This window comes from Scyliorhinus torazame, chromosome 12, assembly GCF_047496885.1.
Source record: "Scyliorhinus torazame isolate Kashiwa2021f chromosome 12, sScyTor2.1, whole genome shotgun sequence".
In the NCBI taxonomy this organism is placed as follows: domain Eukaryota; kingdom Metazoa; phylum Chordata; class Chondrichthyes; order Carcharhiniformes; family Scyliorhinidae; genus Scyliorhinus; species Scyliorhinus torazame.
Window position 1 is genome coordinate 63,856,895 of NC_092718.1, and position 20,258 is coordinate 63,877,152.

General features: G+C 45.4%; 1 protein-coding gene across 2 annotated transcripts in view; it reads right to left on the reverse strand.

Annotated features, from left to right (window-relative positions):
• Positions 1-2,326: 2,326 nt before the first annotated feature.
• minar1 (membrane integral NOTCH2 associated receptor 1) overlaps positions 2,327-20,258 on the reverse strand; it is a 66,029-nt gene continuing 48,097 nt past the window's right edge. Inside the window, exons 2-3 of one of the 2 annotated variants that reach the window (XM_072468795.1) lie at positions 12,881-13,108; positions 2,327-6,889 (exon numbers count right to left, since the gene is read on the reverse strand). In XM_072468795.1, coding sequence (XP_072324896.1) covers positions 6,692-6,889; positions 12,881-13,108 — 426 coding nt within the window. In that variant the 3' untranslated portion in view covers positions 2,327-6,691. Of the gene's footprint in view, positions 6,890-12,853; positions 13,109-20,258 lie in introns of both variants that reach the window. The other variant, XM_072468793.1, reaches the window with a different exon arrangement.

A 20,258-nucleotide genomic window follows, 5' to 3' on the forward strand; every position in this document is an offset into this window, starting at 1 on the left:
TCCTGCAACGATTCTGATATATAGCATTGGCTATGGATTCCACTTAGCTTCAGGAGTGAAAAGGCTACTTCATCAGGCCTTGCTTCCAAAATGAGACAAGCCCTTGAATTATGAACTATTCTTTTATTTATAATTTGTAACGGTGCACCATTCTTGTTAATTGTATTCATCACGTGTGTGTGAATGCGCGTGGGAGAAAGTGGTTGAGTGAATGATATAGTGTTAGATTTTCAGGACGAACGTGTGAATAAATAACCCTCTTTACTTAAACCAATGAAAATCTTTCTGCTTGGTATTCCAATTGAGCATACACTTAGGGATTCAGAAACACATCCATCTTGCCATTGAAAAACATATTGATTACAGACAGTAAATGGAAGGAAACTGAAGTTTCAATTTTCTCTCATCTCTGTCCTTTTACTGTGGTAATGTTTTTAATAATTCACAGTGCCATGTACGCGTGAGTGTATGGGAGCTGGTTTAGCTCACTTGCCTAGACACCTGGGCCGGGATTCTCCCCTACCCGGCGGGGCGGGGGTTCCTGGCGGGATGGAGTGGCGGGAACCACTCCGGCGTCGGGCCGCCACAAAGGTGCAGATTTCACCGCACCTTTAGGGGCCAAGCCCTCACCTTGAGGGCTAGGCCCGCGCCGGAGTGGTTGGCGCACCGCTGGCCAGCGGGAAAGGCCTTTGGCGCCACGCCAGCCTGGGCCGAAGGGACTCGGCCAGTCGGCGGAAGTCCGCGCATGCACGGGAGCGTCAGCGGCTGCTGACGTCATCCCCGCGCATTACACAGGTGGGGGTCACCTAAGCGTCGGCCATCGCGGAGACCTACACGGCCGACGCGTTGTAAAAGTGTGTCACCATGGCACAGGCCCGCCCGCGGATCGGTGGGCCCCGATCGCAGGCCAGGCCACTGTGGGGGCACCCCCGGGGCCAGATCGCCCAGCGCCCCCCACAGGATCCTGGAGCCCGCCCGCGCCGCCAGTCCCGCCGGGAAGAGAGGTGGTTTTATTCCCGCTGGCGGGACTGGCATGACAGCAGCGGGACTTTGGCCAATCGCGGGCTGGAGAATCGCCGGGGGGGGGGGCCCGCCAACCGGCACGGTGCGATTTTCGCCCCACCGAATATCTGCCGCCGGAGAATTCGGCGGTCTCACCCCCCCCGCGCCGATTCTCCGACCCGGCGGGGGGTCGGAGAATCCCGCCCCTGGTTTGTGATGCAAAGTAAGACCAGCAGTGTGGGTTCAATTCCCGTACTGGCTGAGGTTATTCATGAAAGCCCCGCAATCTCAACCTTGCCCTTCGCCTGAGGTGTGGTGATCCTCTAGTTCAATCACCTCCAGCCAGTTCTCCCTCTCAAAGGGGGAAAGCAGCCTATGGTCATTTGGGACTATGGTGACTTTACCTTATATGAGAAGTAAGAAAGTGCAATTGAGGGCACTGGAGGAGTGGTGCAGATTCCTGGGGCACAGGGATATTTTCTGGGTGGGAGGAATGTGCACAAATTGGATATGTTTTCCCTGAACTGAACTGGAATCAATGCCAGATAGCCATAGAATCCCTATAGTGCAGAAGGAGGATTTGCCAGCCATTCCCGGTGGCGGGATCTTCTGGTTCCCTGGCGGTGGAGGGTGTTAATAACAGGAAACCCCGTTGACAGCAGTGGGACCGGAAAATCCCGCCGCCTGCTGCACTGCAAAACACATCGGGAAGAGGATGGAAAATCCCGCTCATTATCTTTTGGATGAGGCATTAAACCAAGACTCTGCCAGGTCTCTGAAAGTGGATGTTAAGACCTTAGGACATTCAAATCAGGAAAATTCTACCTGCAGCCTGATCAACATTTAACGCTCAATCAACATAATTAAAAACAGATTATCCAGTCATGACCGCATCTCTGGTGCGGGATCTTGCTGTGCGCAAATTGGCTGCCATATTTCCTACAAGTGACCATACTTTATGTAGAAAATTGCTCCAAACCATTAATAACGGTGTTTAGCAAACATTTATTGGGAGAAAAATGTTGTTAAAATTTCTTGGAGCGTTTGACTTTTTGCTGGCAGCTTACCAGATTGATTCAGAATGTAACATTAATATTTCAGCGTACCTTCAATTTGTTTTTTCTCATGAAAGATGGAGCATGATGACTGGTAAAATGCAATTTCCTTTGAATTCTTTGACAAGCAATTTTGTTGCTATTGTGGACCTGTCACATATTACCCTGGTGTTTTGCACAGATACCCTAGGTTTTCAGAGGAGCAGTCAGCAATTGATAATACAAATTTGCAAATAATTGTAATACACACCAACATTCAAAGCAATGTATACATTCAGTTGTATTTATTCTGTGATTAGATACAAAATTTTTCAGCTCATTTATAATAGATCACAGTTTTCACAGGTGGGATTGCAAGACCTGGACACGTAATTATGATGAACACATTTGCAGGAATATTAGCAGCCTCTGTTCAATAATCGCTATGTATGCAGTCCTCCAATGTTTGCACATATTATGGGAGCCATTTTGTGAAGGCCTACCAATGACAGGGAACCTCTTTCACCACGTCTTACTAATTGAATCAAATGTAAATTGGGTTAAGATTTGTTTCAGAAATTTTGGGATGGGGCACATGAGGTTTTTTGAGGCATGTCATCTGGTAAGGGATAAATGTCCAGGAGGGAAATTTTGAATCACTGGTTCCTCCTGTCAATTTTTAAATACTTATTCCATGGCATGTGGTCAGCATTTGTTGCCCATCTCTAATTGCCCTTGAACGGAATGAGTTGCTCGACCATTTCAGAGGATAGTTAAGAGTCAACCCTGTCCTCTGCGTCAGTTATGGATTGGTAATAGAGGTTACTTGCTAGGATTCGTAAACAACTCCATTACCATTGTAGCGTGACACTGCCAGGATGGTGGAAGGGGAACTAAATGTTATTTTTTTTTGTCTAACAATCCTATATTGGGTGAGATTCTCTGGCCTCCCCGTGGCATGTTTTTCAGCAGCGGGAAGGAACCTGCAGTTGGCCAGTGACGGAATCCTCTGGTCCCGCCGCTGTCGAGGTACTTCCCATCGAATCCACCTCACGCCACCGGGAAACCCGTGGCGGGGATGCACCATTGGCGGGACCGGAATGTCCCGCTGGCCTGAACAGCCAAAGGATACTGCCCGTTGTCCATTGCTATATTCCTCCATTCTTGGGCACCACACTCACAGTAGATTTTAGAGGTTTGACTGCTCTCTCCATAATGTTCTGATCCAATACAGAGCAGTTTGTAAAGTAACTGCACCCGCAACCCTACACAGAGCTTGCCCTGTCCAGAAAGGTGATGGGTTGCCTTTACAGGATCTTTGCAGAAAGCTTCAATGAATCAAGGGTTAAATCTCCAGCTGGAATCACTAATTTTACCAAGATGGAGCATGGACGGGAACACCTGGTGAGATGGAGGCGATTGGGCTTTCAGGCCATTGATGTATTCAGTGGAAAAATGGAGTTTGTTCTGTTCTAGACTCCCTTCAAAATGTTCCTCATTTTCCTCAGCCAGTATTTTGAGATGAAAATTTGACTTGGATGGTATCGCAAAATGGATGACTTAATGGGTCAGAAATTATTGGGAAAATATAGGCAATTTTGGACGTAAATGTAGTGGGAAATGATCAAGCATTTTGCAGACAACAGAAAACTGGCTGCATGGCTGATAGCGAGGAGAATAGCTGTGGACAACAGGAAGATATTAATCGACTGCTTACGGGGACAGAAAAGTAACCAATCAATTTCAATCCAGCAAAGTGTGAGGTGATGCATTTTGGGAGGTCAAACAAGGAAACGGATTGCACAATAAATGGGAGAACACTGAGCGGTGTAGAGGAAGTGAGAGACCTTGAAATGAATGCCCATTGACCCCTGAAGGTAGCAGAACAGGTCGCGAAGGTGGGTTACGAAGGCAGAGGGAATCCTTTCCTTTATTATCCAAAGTAGAAAATACAAGACCAGGGAGATCATGTTTCAACCAGATAAAATATTAGTTAGGTTACAACTTGAGTACTGTGTGCAGTTCTGCTCACCTCATTATGGAAAGGACTTTGAAAGATTTGAACAGATTGGTAGAAGGATTAGAGGGGTGATGACAAAATAATTTTTCACCAGAGGGTTGTTGGGATCTGGAACTCACTGCCTGAAAGGGTAGTAGAGGCAAAGTTCTCGACTCACTTAAAAGGTGTCTGGATTTGCACCCGAAGTGTCGTAGCCTGACTAAAGTGCCGTAGCTACAGACCATGCTGAGTGGTCTGTTTTTCTGGCAATGCAGACATGATGGACCAAATGGCTCTTTCTTGTGCGGCAAGTGTTCTATGATTCTCTGCCACCTCCTGTCATTAGAACCAATCTGAGCCACAGAAGTGATGACGTTCCATTTCACCACAAATTGCTGGGTGATTTGTGTCACACTCCTCTGCCAGATTTGCAAACCCAACCTGACTGAGAACCTTCTCTTTATCGCACCAAATTGTGGGGATTTACATAGAACATAGAACATACAGTGCAGAAGGAGGCCATTCGGCCCATCGAGTCTGCCCACTTAAGCCCTCACTTCCCCCCTATCCTGGTCCCCTCTGAACCTTTTTGGACACTAAGGGCAATCTAGCATGGCCAATCCACCTAACCTGCACGTCTTTGGACTGTGGGAGGAAACCGGAGCACCCGGAGGAAACCCACGCAGACACGGGGAGAACGTGCAGACTCCGCACAGACAGTGACCCAGCGGGGAATCGAACTCGGGACTCTGGCGCTGTGAAGCCACAGTGCTAACCACTATGCTACCGTGCTGCCCCTTTTTTTTCCCATTTTTCTTCCTTTCCCCATCCCACTCCTTTTCTTTCTCTTTCACTCTCTCTGTTTCTTTCCTTCCGTTTTGCTTTTCCGTCTCAGCAAGCTCACACTGTGAATGTGAATGAAACTTACTGCCGCCATTCTCGGGTATTCACTTCGGAAGGGTTCTGTTTATTATGTGATTAATGTTCCTGACATGAACTCTTAATGTTCAGGAGAGTATATCATTCCGAGTGCTTGTTCAATGCTAATTGTTTTTTTGTCTTAAACCTTACTTAACTGTCTCTTTTCTCTATCTTAAAACTTCATTCCCCCTCTTTATTTATTTCTCCTTAGCTAATTTGACTCTAACTCAGTCCATTCACTCTTTGTCATTTGTGCTGTTTCTTCCCCATGCTCAAATGTAATTGTTTGTTTAAAAATCATAACACCTGAGCACCAGAAGCTCTTCCTTCTCCTGTTACCCTCAAAGTTCCGCTACCAACTCACACTTCTGTAATCTGTGGCACCAAAATAATAAAACTTGATTTATTTCTTGAGCCAATACACGCCATTGACATCAGTGTGTCTGAATATCAGTGCCGTATAAGGGATAGCTGAAGCATTACGACCTGTTCTGTGCTACTGTGCAAAACAACTTTCACTGCTGGCAGGACAGTTAAACATTAATCACTATTTTAATGCCAGATTTTAAACTATTTCATTTCCCCTGTGTGGTAAGTCTCAGTGGCTGTGTCCATGTTGGGCCTAACTCAGCTAATCCCCCAATTGTGCTAGGATGCAGGAGCTCAATGTGGTCATAGAATCATAGAATCCTTACAGTGCAGAAGGAGGCCATTCACCCATTGCATCTGCACCAACCCTCTGAAAGAGTATTCCACCCAAGCTCACTTCCCTGCCCAAGAACCCCTTAACCTAACCTACACATCTTTTTTGAACATTAAGAGGCAATTTATCATGGCCAATCACCCTAACTTGCACATCTTTAGACTGTGGGTGGAAACCCACGCAGACACGGGGAGAAAGTGCAAACTCCACACAGGCAGTCACCCGAGACTTGAACCTGGGTCCCTGCAAGGCAGCAGTGCTAACCACTGTGCTTCCCCAAGTAGGAGAGCAGGCGCATGGGGAGAGCAGGAGCACGGGGAGAGTAGGAGCATGAGGAGAGCAGGAGCACGGGGAGAGTAGGAGCAAATAAAACGTTGTTCTTATTTTTACTCGGTTTGGATTCCCGCGCCCTTATTGAAGACACAGTCATCAATGTGCGGGGAAAAAAGTTGGGGGAGGAGACTGAGGAGGATTGGAACAAGGAATGTTCCACAAACCCCACAAAAAGACTAGGACCGGTGAGGGTACCCATAGCAACACCTTTTATTCAGAGGAAGTGAGACAAATTAAAGAAACAACAGCAGAGGAGGCTGGTTTAATGCCTAATGCTCCAGAAACAATTAAAAGTGTCCAGTTCATTCCCAATTAAATTTGATATAAAAACATAACTGATGTTCAAATGCTGCTCCTGTGCAGTTATTGTACAACTGTTTTCTTGGCAGGTTAATTTTAAGACAGCACTAACATTTTGATAATTCATTAGGGCACAGCTTTATTGTATACGGTTTGATCGAGTCATGGGATGCTTGTTTCCAATGACTGCTATGAAACAGTGCACAGAGGAAGATTATGCAAATATTTAAACTCGCCGTGCATCAGTGAAGACGAGACAGCCTGGTGTCTGATCCTGTAAACCCACTTAAACAACACATATAAGGTTAAGACAGTGATAAATATCAGCCCCAAATGCACATATTGATCTGAGACTTTGGATATTTATTCAGACTCTTTGATACAAGAATTATAAAAGGATTAAGATTTCATAGTGCAAATTGGGACGACAATAACCAAAACCACAGTGCAGACTGCTGCTACAATTAAGGCAGCCATCTTACAGATCTTTGCCCTCCTGAATTCAGCCTCTTTTCGTTTCAGTAAGGAGTCATATCCCGGAGTGTAAATATCTTCCATCCAGTATTCTAAGTTATTTGGGTTTAACGATTCTTGGTTCTGGAATGAAACAGAAAATCACCTTCATATCAGCTGCACCCAAAGACACAAAACAGGCAGTGCAGACCCTCAGGATTGCTACTCAGTCCTTCTGGGCAAGTATTGTCAATTGTTCCATTTCCTTTAGCCATTATCTTTTTTTTAATAATCTTTTTAAATAATCTTTATTGTCACAAGTCGGCTTACATTAACACTGCAATGAAGTTACTGTGAAAAGTCCCTCGTCGCCACATTCCGGCACCTGTTCGGATACACATAGAACGTACAGTGCAGAAGGAGGCCATTTGGCCCATCGAGTCTGCACCGACCCACTTCAGCCCCCACTTCCACCATATCCCCATAACCCAATAACCCCTCCTACCTCTTTTGGTCACTAAGGGCAATTTATCATGGCCAATCCACCTAACCTGCACGTCTTTGGACTGTGGGAGGAAACCGGAGCACCCGGAGGAAACCCACGCACACACGGGGAGAACGTGCAGACTCCGCACAGTCAGTGGCTCAAGCCGGGAATCGAACCTGGGACCCTGGCGCTGTGAAGCAACAGTGCTAACCACTGTGCTACCGTGACCTTGGTAAACAGAGGGCCAAAAATTAGACTGACAGTCTGACTGGGGTAGACTCCACAAAATTTCCGACCCGTCTCTCTCTGGAGAAAATGAAATGGGAATGATTATAGTTGGATTTGAGGGTGTGCCAGGGGGCTGGTTATTTTATCAAATTTTGCTTAAGATTTGGAAATGACTTTTTGAGTGCCTCTGGAGAATGAGTTAACCTTGACTGGAAAGAGGAGATCAGCATTGGGAGGTTAGGAACCACTCAGTGGTCAGGGCTGTGGGAGTAGAAGGGATTTGCCAACATTACCTCTCAATGCTTACAGGTGAAGAATAGTTACGTGTGTAACTCTGGCAACAATTCCCAATCAGGAACCAACTCCATCGCCTGGTCAAGGGAAAAAAGAAGTAAAAGAAACCAATGACATCCAGAAAGGGGCTGCACTGCGGCACAATGATTAGCACTGCTGCCTCACAGCACCACGGACCCGGGTTTGATTCTGGCCTTGGGTGACAGTGTAGAGCTTGCACATTCTCCCCGCGTCTGCGTGGGTTTCCTCCGGGTGCTCCGATTTCCTCCCGCAGCCCAAAGATGTGCAGGTTAGGTGGATTGGCCATGCCAAACTGCCCCTTATTGCTTAAAAATGTTAGGTTGGGTTCTGGTTATGGGGATAGGCTGAGCGTATGGGCCTCGGTAGTGTGCACCTTTGATGGGTTGGTGCAGACTCAATGGGCTGAATGGCCTTCTTCTGCACTGCAAGGGTTCTATGATAGTTGGCCAATCGCTGAGATAGGCTGTTCGCAGTTAAATTATGGATGGATTCTGTCAACTACACGTGTTATAAATTGTACTCAGAACCAGATTAAGAATTCCTGTGGCTCTGGGTGCTAAGAATCCTCCAAATCTTCAGCGCAATTCTTTCCCTGCCCTCTCACCTGACCTCTCTCTCCGTTCAAATTCAAACATGTAGCAAAAGTGAATGAATCGTGTTACTAAACACTGAACTCAAATCAACACTTGTATCTTTTTGTGTTATGGTGAGTTTTACGAGGAAACATAGGAACCCGGATGGGCCATTCATCTCCTTGAGCCTATTCCATCATTCAGTTAGATCATAGATGGTCTGTACCTCAACTTCATTGATCCACCTTGGTTCCATATTCTTTAACGCCCTGAGACATTGAAATCAATCTCAGTCTTGAAATTGTAAATTGTTCCAACCCTTCAGACCTTTGCGACTTGTATTGAGCTGGAACCCTGAGCATGGGGGTCTATAGGTCACTATTTTAATGTGCCCCTGATCTTACTCCTCTTTCACCAGCTATGGACCACAATGGTCCATTGCAGTTCCCTGCTAGTCACGGCATTTACGAGGGATATGGAGCGAGGTGGTGAAATGAAAATGTTGTGGAGATTGAAGGGACCCAGGAATAATGGAACAATTTGCATTGACGAAGCATGGAAAATAGAATTGAATGGAGATAACTGCATGAGTGGTGGGGGGAATAATGGGGGGAAGGGACCGTGTATGAGGAGATGTAGCAAATCAAAGAGCAGGGTAGCAATTTGTGTAAAGATAACCAGAATGTGGTAGGAAGGGATAAAGGGATAGAGAATACAAATTTAAGGGTGCGCTAGGAGATTTCTTTATTCATTCAAGAGATGCGGGTGTCGCTGGCTAGGCCAGCATTTATTGCCCATCCCTAATAGCCTCTGAGAAGATGATGGTGAGTCACTTCTTGAACCATTGCAGTCTATGTGGTGCAGGAACACCCAGAGTGCTGCAAGGGCGAGAGTTCCAAGATTTTGACCCAGCGACAGTGAAGGAACGGCGATATATTTCCAAGTCAGGATGGTGAGAGACTTGGAGGGAAACTTCCAGGTAGTGGTGTTCCTATGTGTCTGCTGCCCTTGTCCTTCTAGATGATAGTGGTCGTGGGTTTTGAAGGTGCTGCCTAAAGAGCCTTGGTGAGTTGCTCCAGTGCATCTTGTAGATGGTACACACGGTGGAGGCAGTGAATGTTTATTGGATGACAGTCAAGCGGGCTGCTTTATCCCAGATGGTGTCTGGCTTCTTGAGTGTTGTTGGAGCTGCACTCATCCAGGCAAATGGAGAGTATTCCATCACAGTCCTGACTTGTGCGTTGTAGATGCTGGACAGGCTTTGTGGAGTTTGAAGATGAGTTATCACTGCAGGATTCCCAGCCTCTGACCTGCTCTTGTAGCCACAGCATGTTGCCTCATTCAATTGAGTTTCTGGTCAATGGTAACCCCTAGACTGTTGATAGTGGTGGCACTGCCAGGGTGCCTGGTGGATGTGCCAAGGTGCAAAGCTGGCAGTGCCAAGATACCACAGATTCACAACCCTTTGGGTGAAGAAGTTCCTCCTCAACTCAGTCCTAAATCTGCTCCCCCTTATTTTGAGGCTATGCCCCCTAGTTCTAGTTTCATCCACCGCTTTCCCTGCTTCGAACTCACCTATTCCCTTCATAATACAAGATTCTCCCCTCATTCCTCTAAATCCCGATGAGTACAGTCCCAGTCTACTCGGTCTCTCCTCATAAGCCAATCCTTTCAATTCCGGAATCAACCTAGTGAATCTCCTCTGCACCCCTCCAATGTCAGTACATCCTTTCTCAAGTAAGGAGACCAAAACTGTACACAGTACTCTAGGTGTGGCCTCACCATCACCCTAGCCAGTTGCAATGTAACCTCCCTGTTGTTAAACTCCTTCCCTCCAGCAATGAAGGACATTATTATTTTATGCAACAGCCTTTTGTGTGTCACCTTGTCGAATGCCTTCTGGAAATCTCGATACACCACATCCACTGTTTGCCCGTTGTCCACCTCACTCATAATGTCCTCAAAGAATTCCAGTAAATCAGTTAAACATGACCTGCCTTTTATGAACCCATGCTCCATCTGCACAATGGGACAATTTCTATCCAGATGTCTCACCTTTTCTTCCTTGGAGATAGATTCAAGCATTTTCCCCACTAGAGAAGTTAAGCTAACCAGCCTATAGTTACCCGCCTTTGTCTACCCCCTTTTTTAAACAGCGGTGTCACATTTGCTATTTTCCAATCTGCTGGAACCGCCCCAGAGTCCAGCGAATTTTGGGAAATTACCAAGAGCGCATTTGCTATTTCCACCGCCATGTTTTTTCGTACCCTGGGATGCATTCCATCAGGGCCAGCAGACTTATCTACCTTTAGCCCCATTAGCTTGCCCAACACTACCTCCTTAGTGATAACGATCGTTTCTAGGTGCTCATTTGCCCTAGCCTCCTTGCCATCAATTATTGGCATGTTATTTGTGTCTTCCACTGTGAAGAGCGACACAAAATAACTGTTCAATGCCTCGGCTATTTCTTCAGTTCCCAATATCAAAACCTTTCTCACCCTCTAAAGGACCAATGTTTACCTGAGCCACTCTTTTTCTTTTTATATATTTGTAGAAACTTTTGCTATTTATTTTTATATTCTGAGCTAGTTTACTCTCATAATCTATCTTACTTTTCCTTATAACTTTTTTCATGGCTTTCTGTTGACATCTAAAGATTTCCCAGTCCTCTAGTTTCCCACTAATCTTTGCCACTTTTTATGCATTTTCTTTCAATTTAATACCCTTCTTTATTTCCTTAGATATTCATGGCTGATTATCCCTTTTCTTACAGTCCTTCCTTTTCGCTGGTATATACTTTTGCTGAACACTGTGAAAAATTGCTTTGAAAGTCCTCCACTGTTCCTCAATTGTCCCACCATAAAGTCCTTGCTCCCAGTCTAACTTAGCCAACTCCTCCCTCATCCCATTATAGTCTCCTTTGTTTAAGCACAATAAACTAGTATTGGATTTCACATTCTCACCCTCCATCTGTATTTTAAATTCAACCATAGAACATAGAACATAGAACAATACAGCGCAATACAGGCCCTTCGGCCCACGATGTTGCACCGAAACAAAAGCCATCTAACCTACACTATACCATTATCATCCATATGTTTATCCAATAAACTTTTAAATGCCCTCAATGTTGGCGAGTTCACTACTGTAGAAGGTAGGGCATTCCACGGCCTCACTACTCTTTGCGTAAAGAACCTACCTCTGACCTCTGTCCTATATCTATTACCCCTCAGTTTAAAGTTATGTCCCCTCGTGCCAGCCATTTCCATCCGCGGGAGAAGGCTCTCTCTGTCCACCCTATCCAACCAGACTGTGATTGCTCCTTCTGAGAAGATCCCTAACTACAAGATCATTCTGAGAAGATCCCTAACTACAAGATCATTAATTATTCCTTTCTCATTATGCAGGACCAGATCTAGAATAGCTTGCTCTCTCGTAGGTTCCACTACATACTGTTGGAGGAAACTATCGCAGATACATTCTATGAACTCCTCCTCAAGGCTGCCTTGCTTGATCTGGTTTGACCAATCAACATGTAAATTAAAATCCCTCATGATAATTGCCGTACCATTTATCCATGCATCAGTTATTTCTTTGTTTATTGCCCGCCCGACTGTGATGTTATTATTTGGTGGCCTATAGGCCTATCAGTGACCTTTTCTCCTTACCTTTTCTAATTTCCACCCAAATGGATTCAACCTTTTTCTCCATAGAACCTATATCATCCCTCATTACTGTCCTGATGTCATCCTTAAATATCAGAGCTACACCACCCCCCTTACCTTCCTGTCTGTCCTTTGGCTAGTCTGATACCCCTGTATATTTAACTCCTAGTTGTGACCACCCTGCAATCTCTGGAATGGCCACTAAATCATATTCATTCGCGATACTTTGTGCCGTCAACTCATTCACCTTGTTTCGAATGCTACAGGCATTCAGGTAAAGTGCCCTTGTGCTAGTTTTTATACCTTGTTTTTGAATCCTAACACCTCCATTAATAACATCTCCTGAGTTCTTCTTCCCTTTAACTTTTTAAATAATTTTCCTTGTAGAAGAACCCACCTTCCCACCTGCCAACCTGCTCTTTGCTTCCCATTAACCATTAAACTTCCCATAGTTTTACCCATCCCACAGTCCAAAGATGTGTAGGTTAGGTGGATTTGCCATGCTAAATTGCCCCTTAGTTGCAAGGATTGGGCGGGGTTAAGAGAAAGGGCAGGGGAGTGGGCCTATCACAGATTCACAGAAAAATACAGTGCCGAAAAGGCCATTCGGCCCATCGAGTCTGCACTGCCATATGAAAGGCACCTGATCTGCAAATCCTATTCCCATTTTCCAGAACTTGGCCCATAGCCTCGAATGCAGGGTGTTCTTTTGGAGGGTCGGTACAGGCGTGATAGGTTGAATAGCCTCCTTCTGCACTGTAGGGATTCTCTGAATATAAAAGGTTAAACAACAGCAACATGTGCTGCAAGAAGAGTTGAAGATACTGAAACCAGGCCTCACCTGAATATCCAAAGCTGCTAACTTTACCTTCTCATTTGTATTCCTATTGTATTCCTCTATGGTCCATGATGGCTGGGGTCTCTTTTGCTCCAAAACGTCAGTCAGTCGGAGGTCGGTGTACAGTGGATTGCTCTTCATGTGAGATTTCATGGAATTGGGGTAGAGATGAGGGCTGAAGACTTGTTCAATGAGTAGAGAATCTTTCCCCGGCTTTGATGACCCATGTGATTGTGAAATGATGTATCGTCGATCTGCCTGGAAAGGAAGTGAAAGGGTTAAAGCCCGATGAGCAGAAAATGAAAAGGGCATCTCACTGAAAGCCTAATTGGCCATTCAGTAGGATCATTTAATCAAAACAGTAATCCAAATAAAATCAACACAGTGCTTTGAACAACATGGCCATTATCCCAATAAGCAAAACAGATTTCACTGGGGAAAAAAGCAAATTACTGCGGATGCTGGAATCTGAAACCAAATGATGGAAAATCTCAGCAGGTCTGGCAGCATCTGTAAGGAGAGAAAAGAGCTAACGTTTCGAGTCCAGATGACCCTGTGTCAAAGCTAAAAGACAGAGAAAGTGGAAAATATTTATACTGTAGAGTTAGAGAATGAAAGATGAGTCATAGCCACAGAAACAAAGGGAACAGGGTGCTTAGAGCCACAGAAACCAAGGGAAAGAGTGCTAATGGCAGTCAAGCCACAGAAACCAAGGGAAAGAGTGCTATTTTAACTGTCTTTTACCATTTCTTTCTTGTCTTTCTTTCTATATATTTAACCCCCCTACCTTATCCCCCTTTCCTGAACTTTTCTCCCCTTTGCTTCCCCCTTCCCCTCCCCCTACAACTGACAGTTCACCCTCTGTTGTTTGGCCTTTCACACCTTTTGTTCTCTCTGTGGATGGCAACTTTTACAGCATGGCTGGTGTCAGGCATGAAGAGGGGTTCCACCTTTGGAGTTCCCCTGTATCCTTTGAAGGCACCTGCCATCCACCCATAGGGTTCATATTCCATCTTTAGGCTTCCCGCCTGGCCTCTCAAAACCCGCTCCCCATCTCCTCCCCCCTTAACCCACTCGCTTGTCCCTGCCAGCTCGAAAATCACCTCTGCGGGGCTGGGAAGATTCCAATTGAGAGTTGGAAACCCAGTGTTTAAATGCCAGCTCATAATAATCCTGAACTGCTGAACACAGTGCCTGCAATTAAAGGATGGATGTTATCTGAATGCCAATGCTTTATTCTGTCATTAAACGACCTTCCAAGCATTCTGCAGATTTGTGGCTGGGTGGAGAGGAGCCTTTGCACCATATCTGTGCCGTTGTGTATCAGTGCTTACCCCAATACTTGGCGCACACAGGCACACAAAATTGTCGGTACCCTCAGGGTCCTGCCCTGCTGTGGATTATTTGACAATGATTCCGGGAAGGAATAAAGGGCAAAAGGAACCCGGGTCTCTTTTCTCCCTAATATCTGTTGAGCTGCAGATTAATTGAAAACTTCAGAACAGAAATTGATAGATTTCTATTAGGTACGAGCATTAAGGGCTACGGAACCAAGGCAGGTTTTGCAGAGTTAAGATATGGATCAGACATAATTTAACTGAACATCAGAACAGTGCCAGGGGATGAATGGTCACCTCTGCTTCTTAATGGTCACAGCAGGGTCTGTCAGCTGATCTATTCAGGCGCGTAAAGCAACCGTTCGAAATGCTTGTCATCTGCACAGCGAGGTCCAGTGCTAGATGGGATGATGTATTCCTCTTTTGCAAGGGTGGCAATAGTCAGGGTCGAAGGAGCTAACCTTGGTCTTTTAATAGCCACCCCTCCACTCTGCTTTTTCTCCAAGTATTCAAAGACTGAAAGAATCATGGAAAGTTTACGGCACAGAAAGAGGTCACTCGGCCCATCATGTCTGTGCTGGCTAACAAAAGAGCCCCCAGCCTAATCCCATTTTCCAGTATTTGGTCCGTAGCCCTGCAGGGTTTGGTACTTGAGGTGCAAATCCAGACAGCTTTTAAATCAGTTCAGGGTTTCTGCTTCCACTGTCCATTCAGACAGCGGGTTCCAGACCCCTACAACACTCCGGGTAAAAAATGTTTTTCTCATTTCCTCTCCTCTCCCCCTCGCCTCTCTTCTAATCTACCAATCATGTTAAATCCATGCTCCCTAGTCACTGACCTCTCTGCTAAAGTAAACATGTCCTTCCCATCCACTCTATCCGGACTCCTCACAATTCTGTACACCTCAATCAAATCTCCCCTCAGCCCCCTCTGTTCCGAGGAGAACTTCCCCAGCCCATCTAATCTTCCCTCAGAACTGGAATTTTCCAGTCCTGGCAATATTCTCCTCCGTGGTTTCTCTAATGCAATTATATCCTTTCTGTAATGAGGTGAGCAGAACTGTACACAGTACAAGCTTGATGAATGTTTTATACAGTTCCAGCACAACCTCCCTACTAGCATTTTCTTTGCCTCGGCTTATAAATGAAAGGGCTACATTTGCCTTGTTTAACACCTTATCAACCGTTCCTGCTACCTACAGGGAATCCATGGACAGTTACCCCACTGTCCCTCACTTCCTCTACACCTCGCAGTATTCTCCCATTTATTGTGATTTCTTTTGCCTTGTTTAATCTCCCCAAATGCATCACTTCTCCAGGTTGAATTCCATTTACCAGCTTTCTGCCCACCTGACTAGCCCATTGATATCTTTCTGCAGTCTACAGCAATTATCTTTGCTATCAAGCGGTGAGCGATGGTGGTTATAATGGTGAGCATAGCTGCCTTCCAAGCAGTTGACCCAGGTACGATTCCCGGCTATCACTATAGTAATCCTTGCTATCAATCACATGGCCATTTTTTGTGTTGCCTACAAATTTCTTGATGATTCCCTGCCATTTCTGTCCAAATCATTAACATAGACTCAAAAATCAGGGGACGTAGGACTGAGCCCTGCGGGACTTGGGTGTGAGAATCAGGGATTACACATGCATGGCCTTCCATAGAAGCTGAACTTTGATGGAAAAGTAGGCGTTTCATGTCGGTTCCTACTGCTGTGCCTGATGCTATGGCAGCCACTCCTATCCAACTGAAGACATCTCCTTTGAGGCCGCTTCCACTCCCACACTGAGGTGGCCCCCGCCACATCCCATCCCCCAACCCCACCCCACCCCCAAGCCCACTGCCTCGCTCTTACCGCCTCTCCCTCACCTGCTGGGGCCCGCTCCCTTGCCCACGCCTGGGTCTCGCTTATCCCGGCACTTGAACTTTCCTTCTTGGAAATCTACCTTTCATCCCACCCTTTGCTGCTCATCCAATCCTAATCTAGTTTCTCTCTGCATGTAGCAAATGCAGGAAGGACTCATCCCTGTGATTGGATGAGCAGCTTTACCGCTTTTATCAAAAATCAGTCAGTTGGGTGACATTCCGGGATTGTCCTGCAGTTTGGGGCCCCCAATTGATTGGGTGCCCTGTACCAGGGCATGGTGTGTTTGATTGTAAATCTGTCCCTGTTGCTGACCCAAGTTTGATGGAGCTCCTCGGAGTGACGTGTGAATTGACCATTTACAATAAGATTGCCTGGGGGAGGACCTGTGACACTAGTGGGGTCAGTACACTGAAATGATCCTGAAATGTTTGAGATCATTTCCATCAAAGCTTCAGTTGGTGTCAATTCTTTATAGTTAACAAAATGGTTTTATTCCATCGACCTTCCTACATTGCAACAGTGGCTCCACTTTCAACAAGTACTTCATTGGCTATAAAACACTGTGAGATGTTCGATGGTCATGAAAAACGTTATATAAATGCGAGTCTTTCTTACTTGCGTTTAGAAAATTGAGAAGTGATTTGACTGGGGTGTTTAATGTGTTCAAGGGATTTGATGGAATAGGTGCAGAAAGCCTAATTTCCACTGGTGCAGGGAATCTAGAACAAGGAGAATCTAGATCTAGCTCTAGAATCCTCCGATTCCCATGTTTCTATTTTATGTTTAATATTTGTGATTGAGTCCAGTATTAGATCTTGAGGAATAATTCAGAGAACAACCTTTGTGAACTCCAGATTCACAATATTTTTAAAAATCTGATCTATTGCACTGTTAGCCTGATTGTGAGGCTTTATACTCATTGCACATTCATGTACAGCCACTACTGAGCCTCAAATCATGCGGGAGGACAGAAAGAAGATTTTAGCGCATGCCAGATTTCAGTATTCAGTGGAATGCTCACCTGAAATCAGATTTTATGGTAATAGCCTGTGTTCCTAGCAGGCAGCTCTTTCACTTTCATAGAATCGTTCTAGCACAGAAGGTGTCCATTCGACCCATCATGTCTGTACTGGCTCTCCGAACACACAATTCACGCACTGACACACCCCTGCCCCCTCCCCACAATTTTGCACACTCCCCCCATTTGGAAAATTCAGGAAATGGCAGAAAAATACCAAAAAACAAGCCACCCAGTCCAAAGATGTGCAGGTTAGGTGGATTGGCCATGCTAAATTGTCCCTTTGTGTCCAAAGGTGTGTAGGATAGGTGGGGTTATTGGATTGGGGGATTGGGCGGGGAGTGGGCCTGGGTAGGGTGCTCTATATCAGAAGGTCTGTGCAGACTCGATGGACTGAATGGTCTCCTTGTGCACTGTAGGAATTCTATGGCTCTAATTCCATTTCCAGCACTTGGTCCGTAGCCCTGGAGGTTACGGGGTTTTGGCTGCATATCCAGATATCCTTTAAATGGGGTGAGGGTTTCTGCCTCTGCCACCCTTTCAGGCAGTGAGTTGCAGAAGCCTACAACTCTCTGGGTGAAAAACACTTTCATCACCTCCCCTCTAATCCTCAGCACAGCAAGGCAGGAGGAATGCCTGGCTTAATTTGGAAGATTGGACAAAACAGTGTTTTCCTCATTGATCATATTGGAACACTTATTAACTAACTGGCTAGGGTGGGAGGATATTGATAGAGTGCAGCACTGTTGAAGGTGCTTCGTGCTGCATTGAATGGTCTAGGTGCCCTACTCCAGGAAACTGGTTTGGACCCACAGCCTTCTAAGTCAGAGGTAAGAGTGCCACCCGGGCCAAGTTTATGTTCAGCGAGAGACGTATCCAGCCATTGGTATTCCCTTTTCCCACTGGCAGTGAACCCCCACGGGTGGTTTTCCCACCAGCATGGGGTGGCTTCAATGGGAAATCCCATTCACTATCAGCGGTAAGAGAGAGAATCCAGCCGCCAGTGAACAGCACGTTGCCTAGAAACATGCAGCTGAGGATCAGAGAATCCCACCCATTTGCTCAGAAAGCAGGGCCCTTGGGGACTTTACTGGCCAACTGTCACATCCAGAATTTACCTCAATTGGAAGCTTTCAATTAAAAGTGTAATTAAATTTAATACAGAGAAATTATGCATGTTGAAAGAGAGAATGAGGAGAGGCAATAGAAGTTAAATACAAGACCAAAGAGGGTGGGTGAGGGTGCAGGAGCTGTGTTATCCAGGGATTTGCGTATATAAATCTCCAAAGTTCGCCCAACAAGGCAAGAAGGCTGCTTAAAAAAAAAGACCATTGGCTTTAAAAGTAGAGGCATAGAGCACAAAAATGAAGGAAGCTAGGGTAAATATTTATCAAAACACTCATTCCTCAGTTGGAATATTGTGCACAATTCTGGGCATCACACTTTACAAAATAATAATAATCGCTTATTGTCACAAGTCGGCTTCAATGAAGTTACTGAGAAAAGCCCCTAGTCGCCACATTCCGGCGCCTGTTCGGGGAAGCTGGTACAGGAATTGAACCCGTGCTGCTGGTCTTGTTCTGCATTACAAGCCAGCTGTTTAGCCCACTGTGCTAAACCAGCCGCTGGTTCCAAAGCCGTCGGGAGGGTGGAGGGAAGATTTACTACCAGGAATCGAGGGATGTCAGTTATGTAGAGAAACGAGAGATCTCTGATTGCACTCCTTAGCAGAGAGAAGTTTAAGTGGAGGTTTTAAAAGAGGCAATGAAAACTGTGTTCACTACTGCAGGATGCTCATTAAACAGAGGAAATCGGCTCAACATCATGGGCAGAAGAACCAGAGACAGATTAAGAGAATTTTTATTTTATGTACTGAATTACAAACTGGAAAATATTGCTTGAAAGGGTGGAGGAAAAATATTCAACGTTGCTACAATTATGAGGTTTATAATATTTATGCCTTGGGACTTGTCCATAATTCAAAGTAAAATGAGGTTGTGTGACCTGTTCTGAAGTCTGGCTGCCAGTAAGTCTGTATGGTTTGAATGATGGAGCCTAGATTGTTTTACTGGGAAGAAGGTAAGGTGTTTACATTTGGAAGCAATGGTAGCAGACTGTGTGTGAACAGTGGATAGACTATGCGTCTCCAAAGTCCCAGAAAAGTGTTGAGAATGCTGGGTTGTAAAGTTGTGCCTTAAACTGTTACTTCCAAGATAAAAGATAATTAGGGTCTCATTGATAGCTAATTAATATCTTTACTTGGATACAAGTCCTATGTGCTTCACATTACCATAGAGATGGCCTTTGAGAGGGGATAGGTCTAAAATATTCCTGAATACTCACAGGCAAACATAGTTTGCTTGGATCTTGGATAAAGAGAGAGAACAGCTAGGGGTCAAAAGTCTCATATGATTCACTGGACAGGAATGTATGCGGAGCTCATGTTCAAACTGGAGTAACTAAATTCATGAGGAATTAAAACCAGGCTGGAAGATTTGGCCAACTTTAGATCCAAGGAAAATCATCCAGGAAAATTTACACCATGAAAGCCATTTCCAGAATTAAAAATGTCCAGGTTTTGGGAAAGAAAAGATTGATCCCTGGAATGAAGAGCCTGTTGTATGAGGAGCGTTTGAAGACTCAGGGTCTGTACTTGTTGGAGTTCAGAAGGGTGAGGGGGATCTCACTGAAACTTACAGGATGCTGAGAGGCCTGAATGGAGTGGACGTGGAGGGATGTTTCCACGAGTAGGAAAAACTAGAACCCGAAGGCACAACCTCAGACTAAAGAGACAATCCTTTAGAACTGAGAGGAGGAGGAATTTCTCCAGCCAGAGGGTGGTAAATCTGTGGAACTCATTACCACAGAAGAAGGCTGTGGAGGACAAATCACTGAGTGTCTTTTAGACAGAGATGGATAGGTTCTTCATTAATAAGGGGACCAGGGGTTATGGGGAGAAGGCAGGCGAATGGGGATGAGAAACATATCAGTCATGATTGAATGGCGGAGCAGACTTGATGGGCCAAGTGGCCTAATTCTGCTCCTATGTCTTATGGTCTAAAAGTTAGATGATGCTAGGAAACATATAGAGAAACTGCAAAGTGAGTTAGGAATGAGAAGGCAGAGGACCTTGGGGCAGCACGGTAGCATTGTGGATAGCACAATTGCTTCACAGCTCCAGGGTCC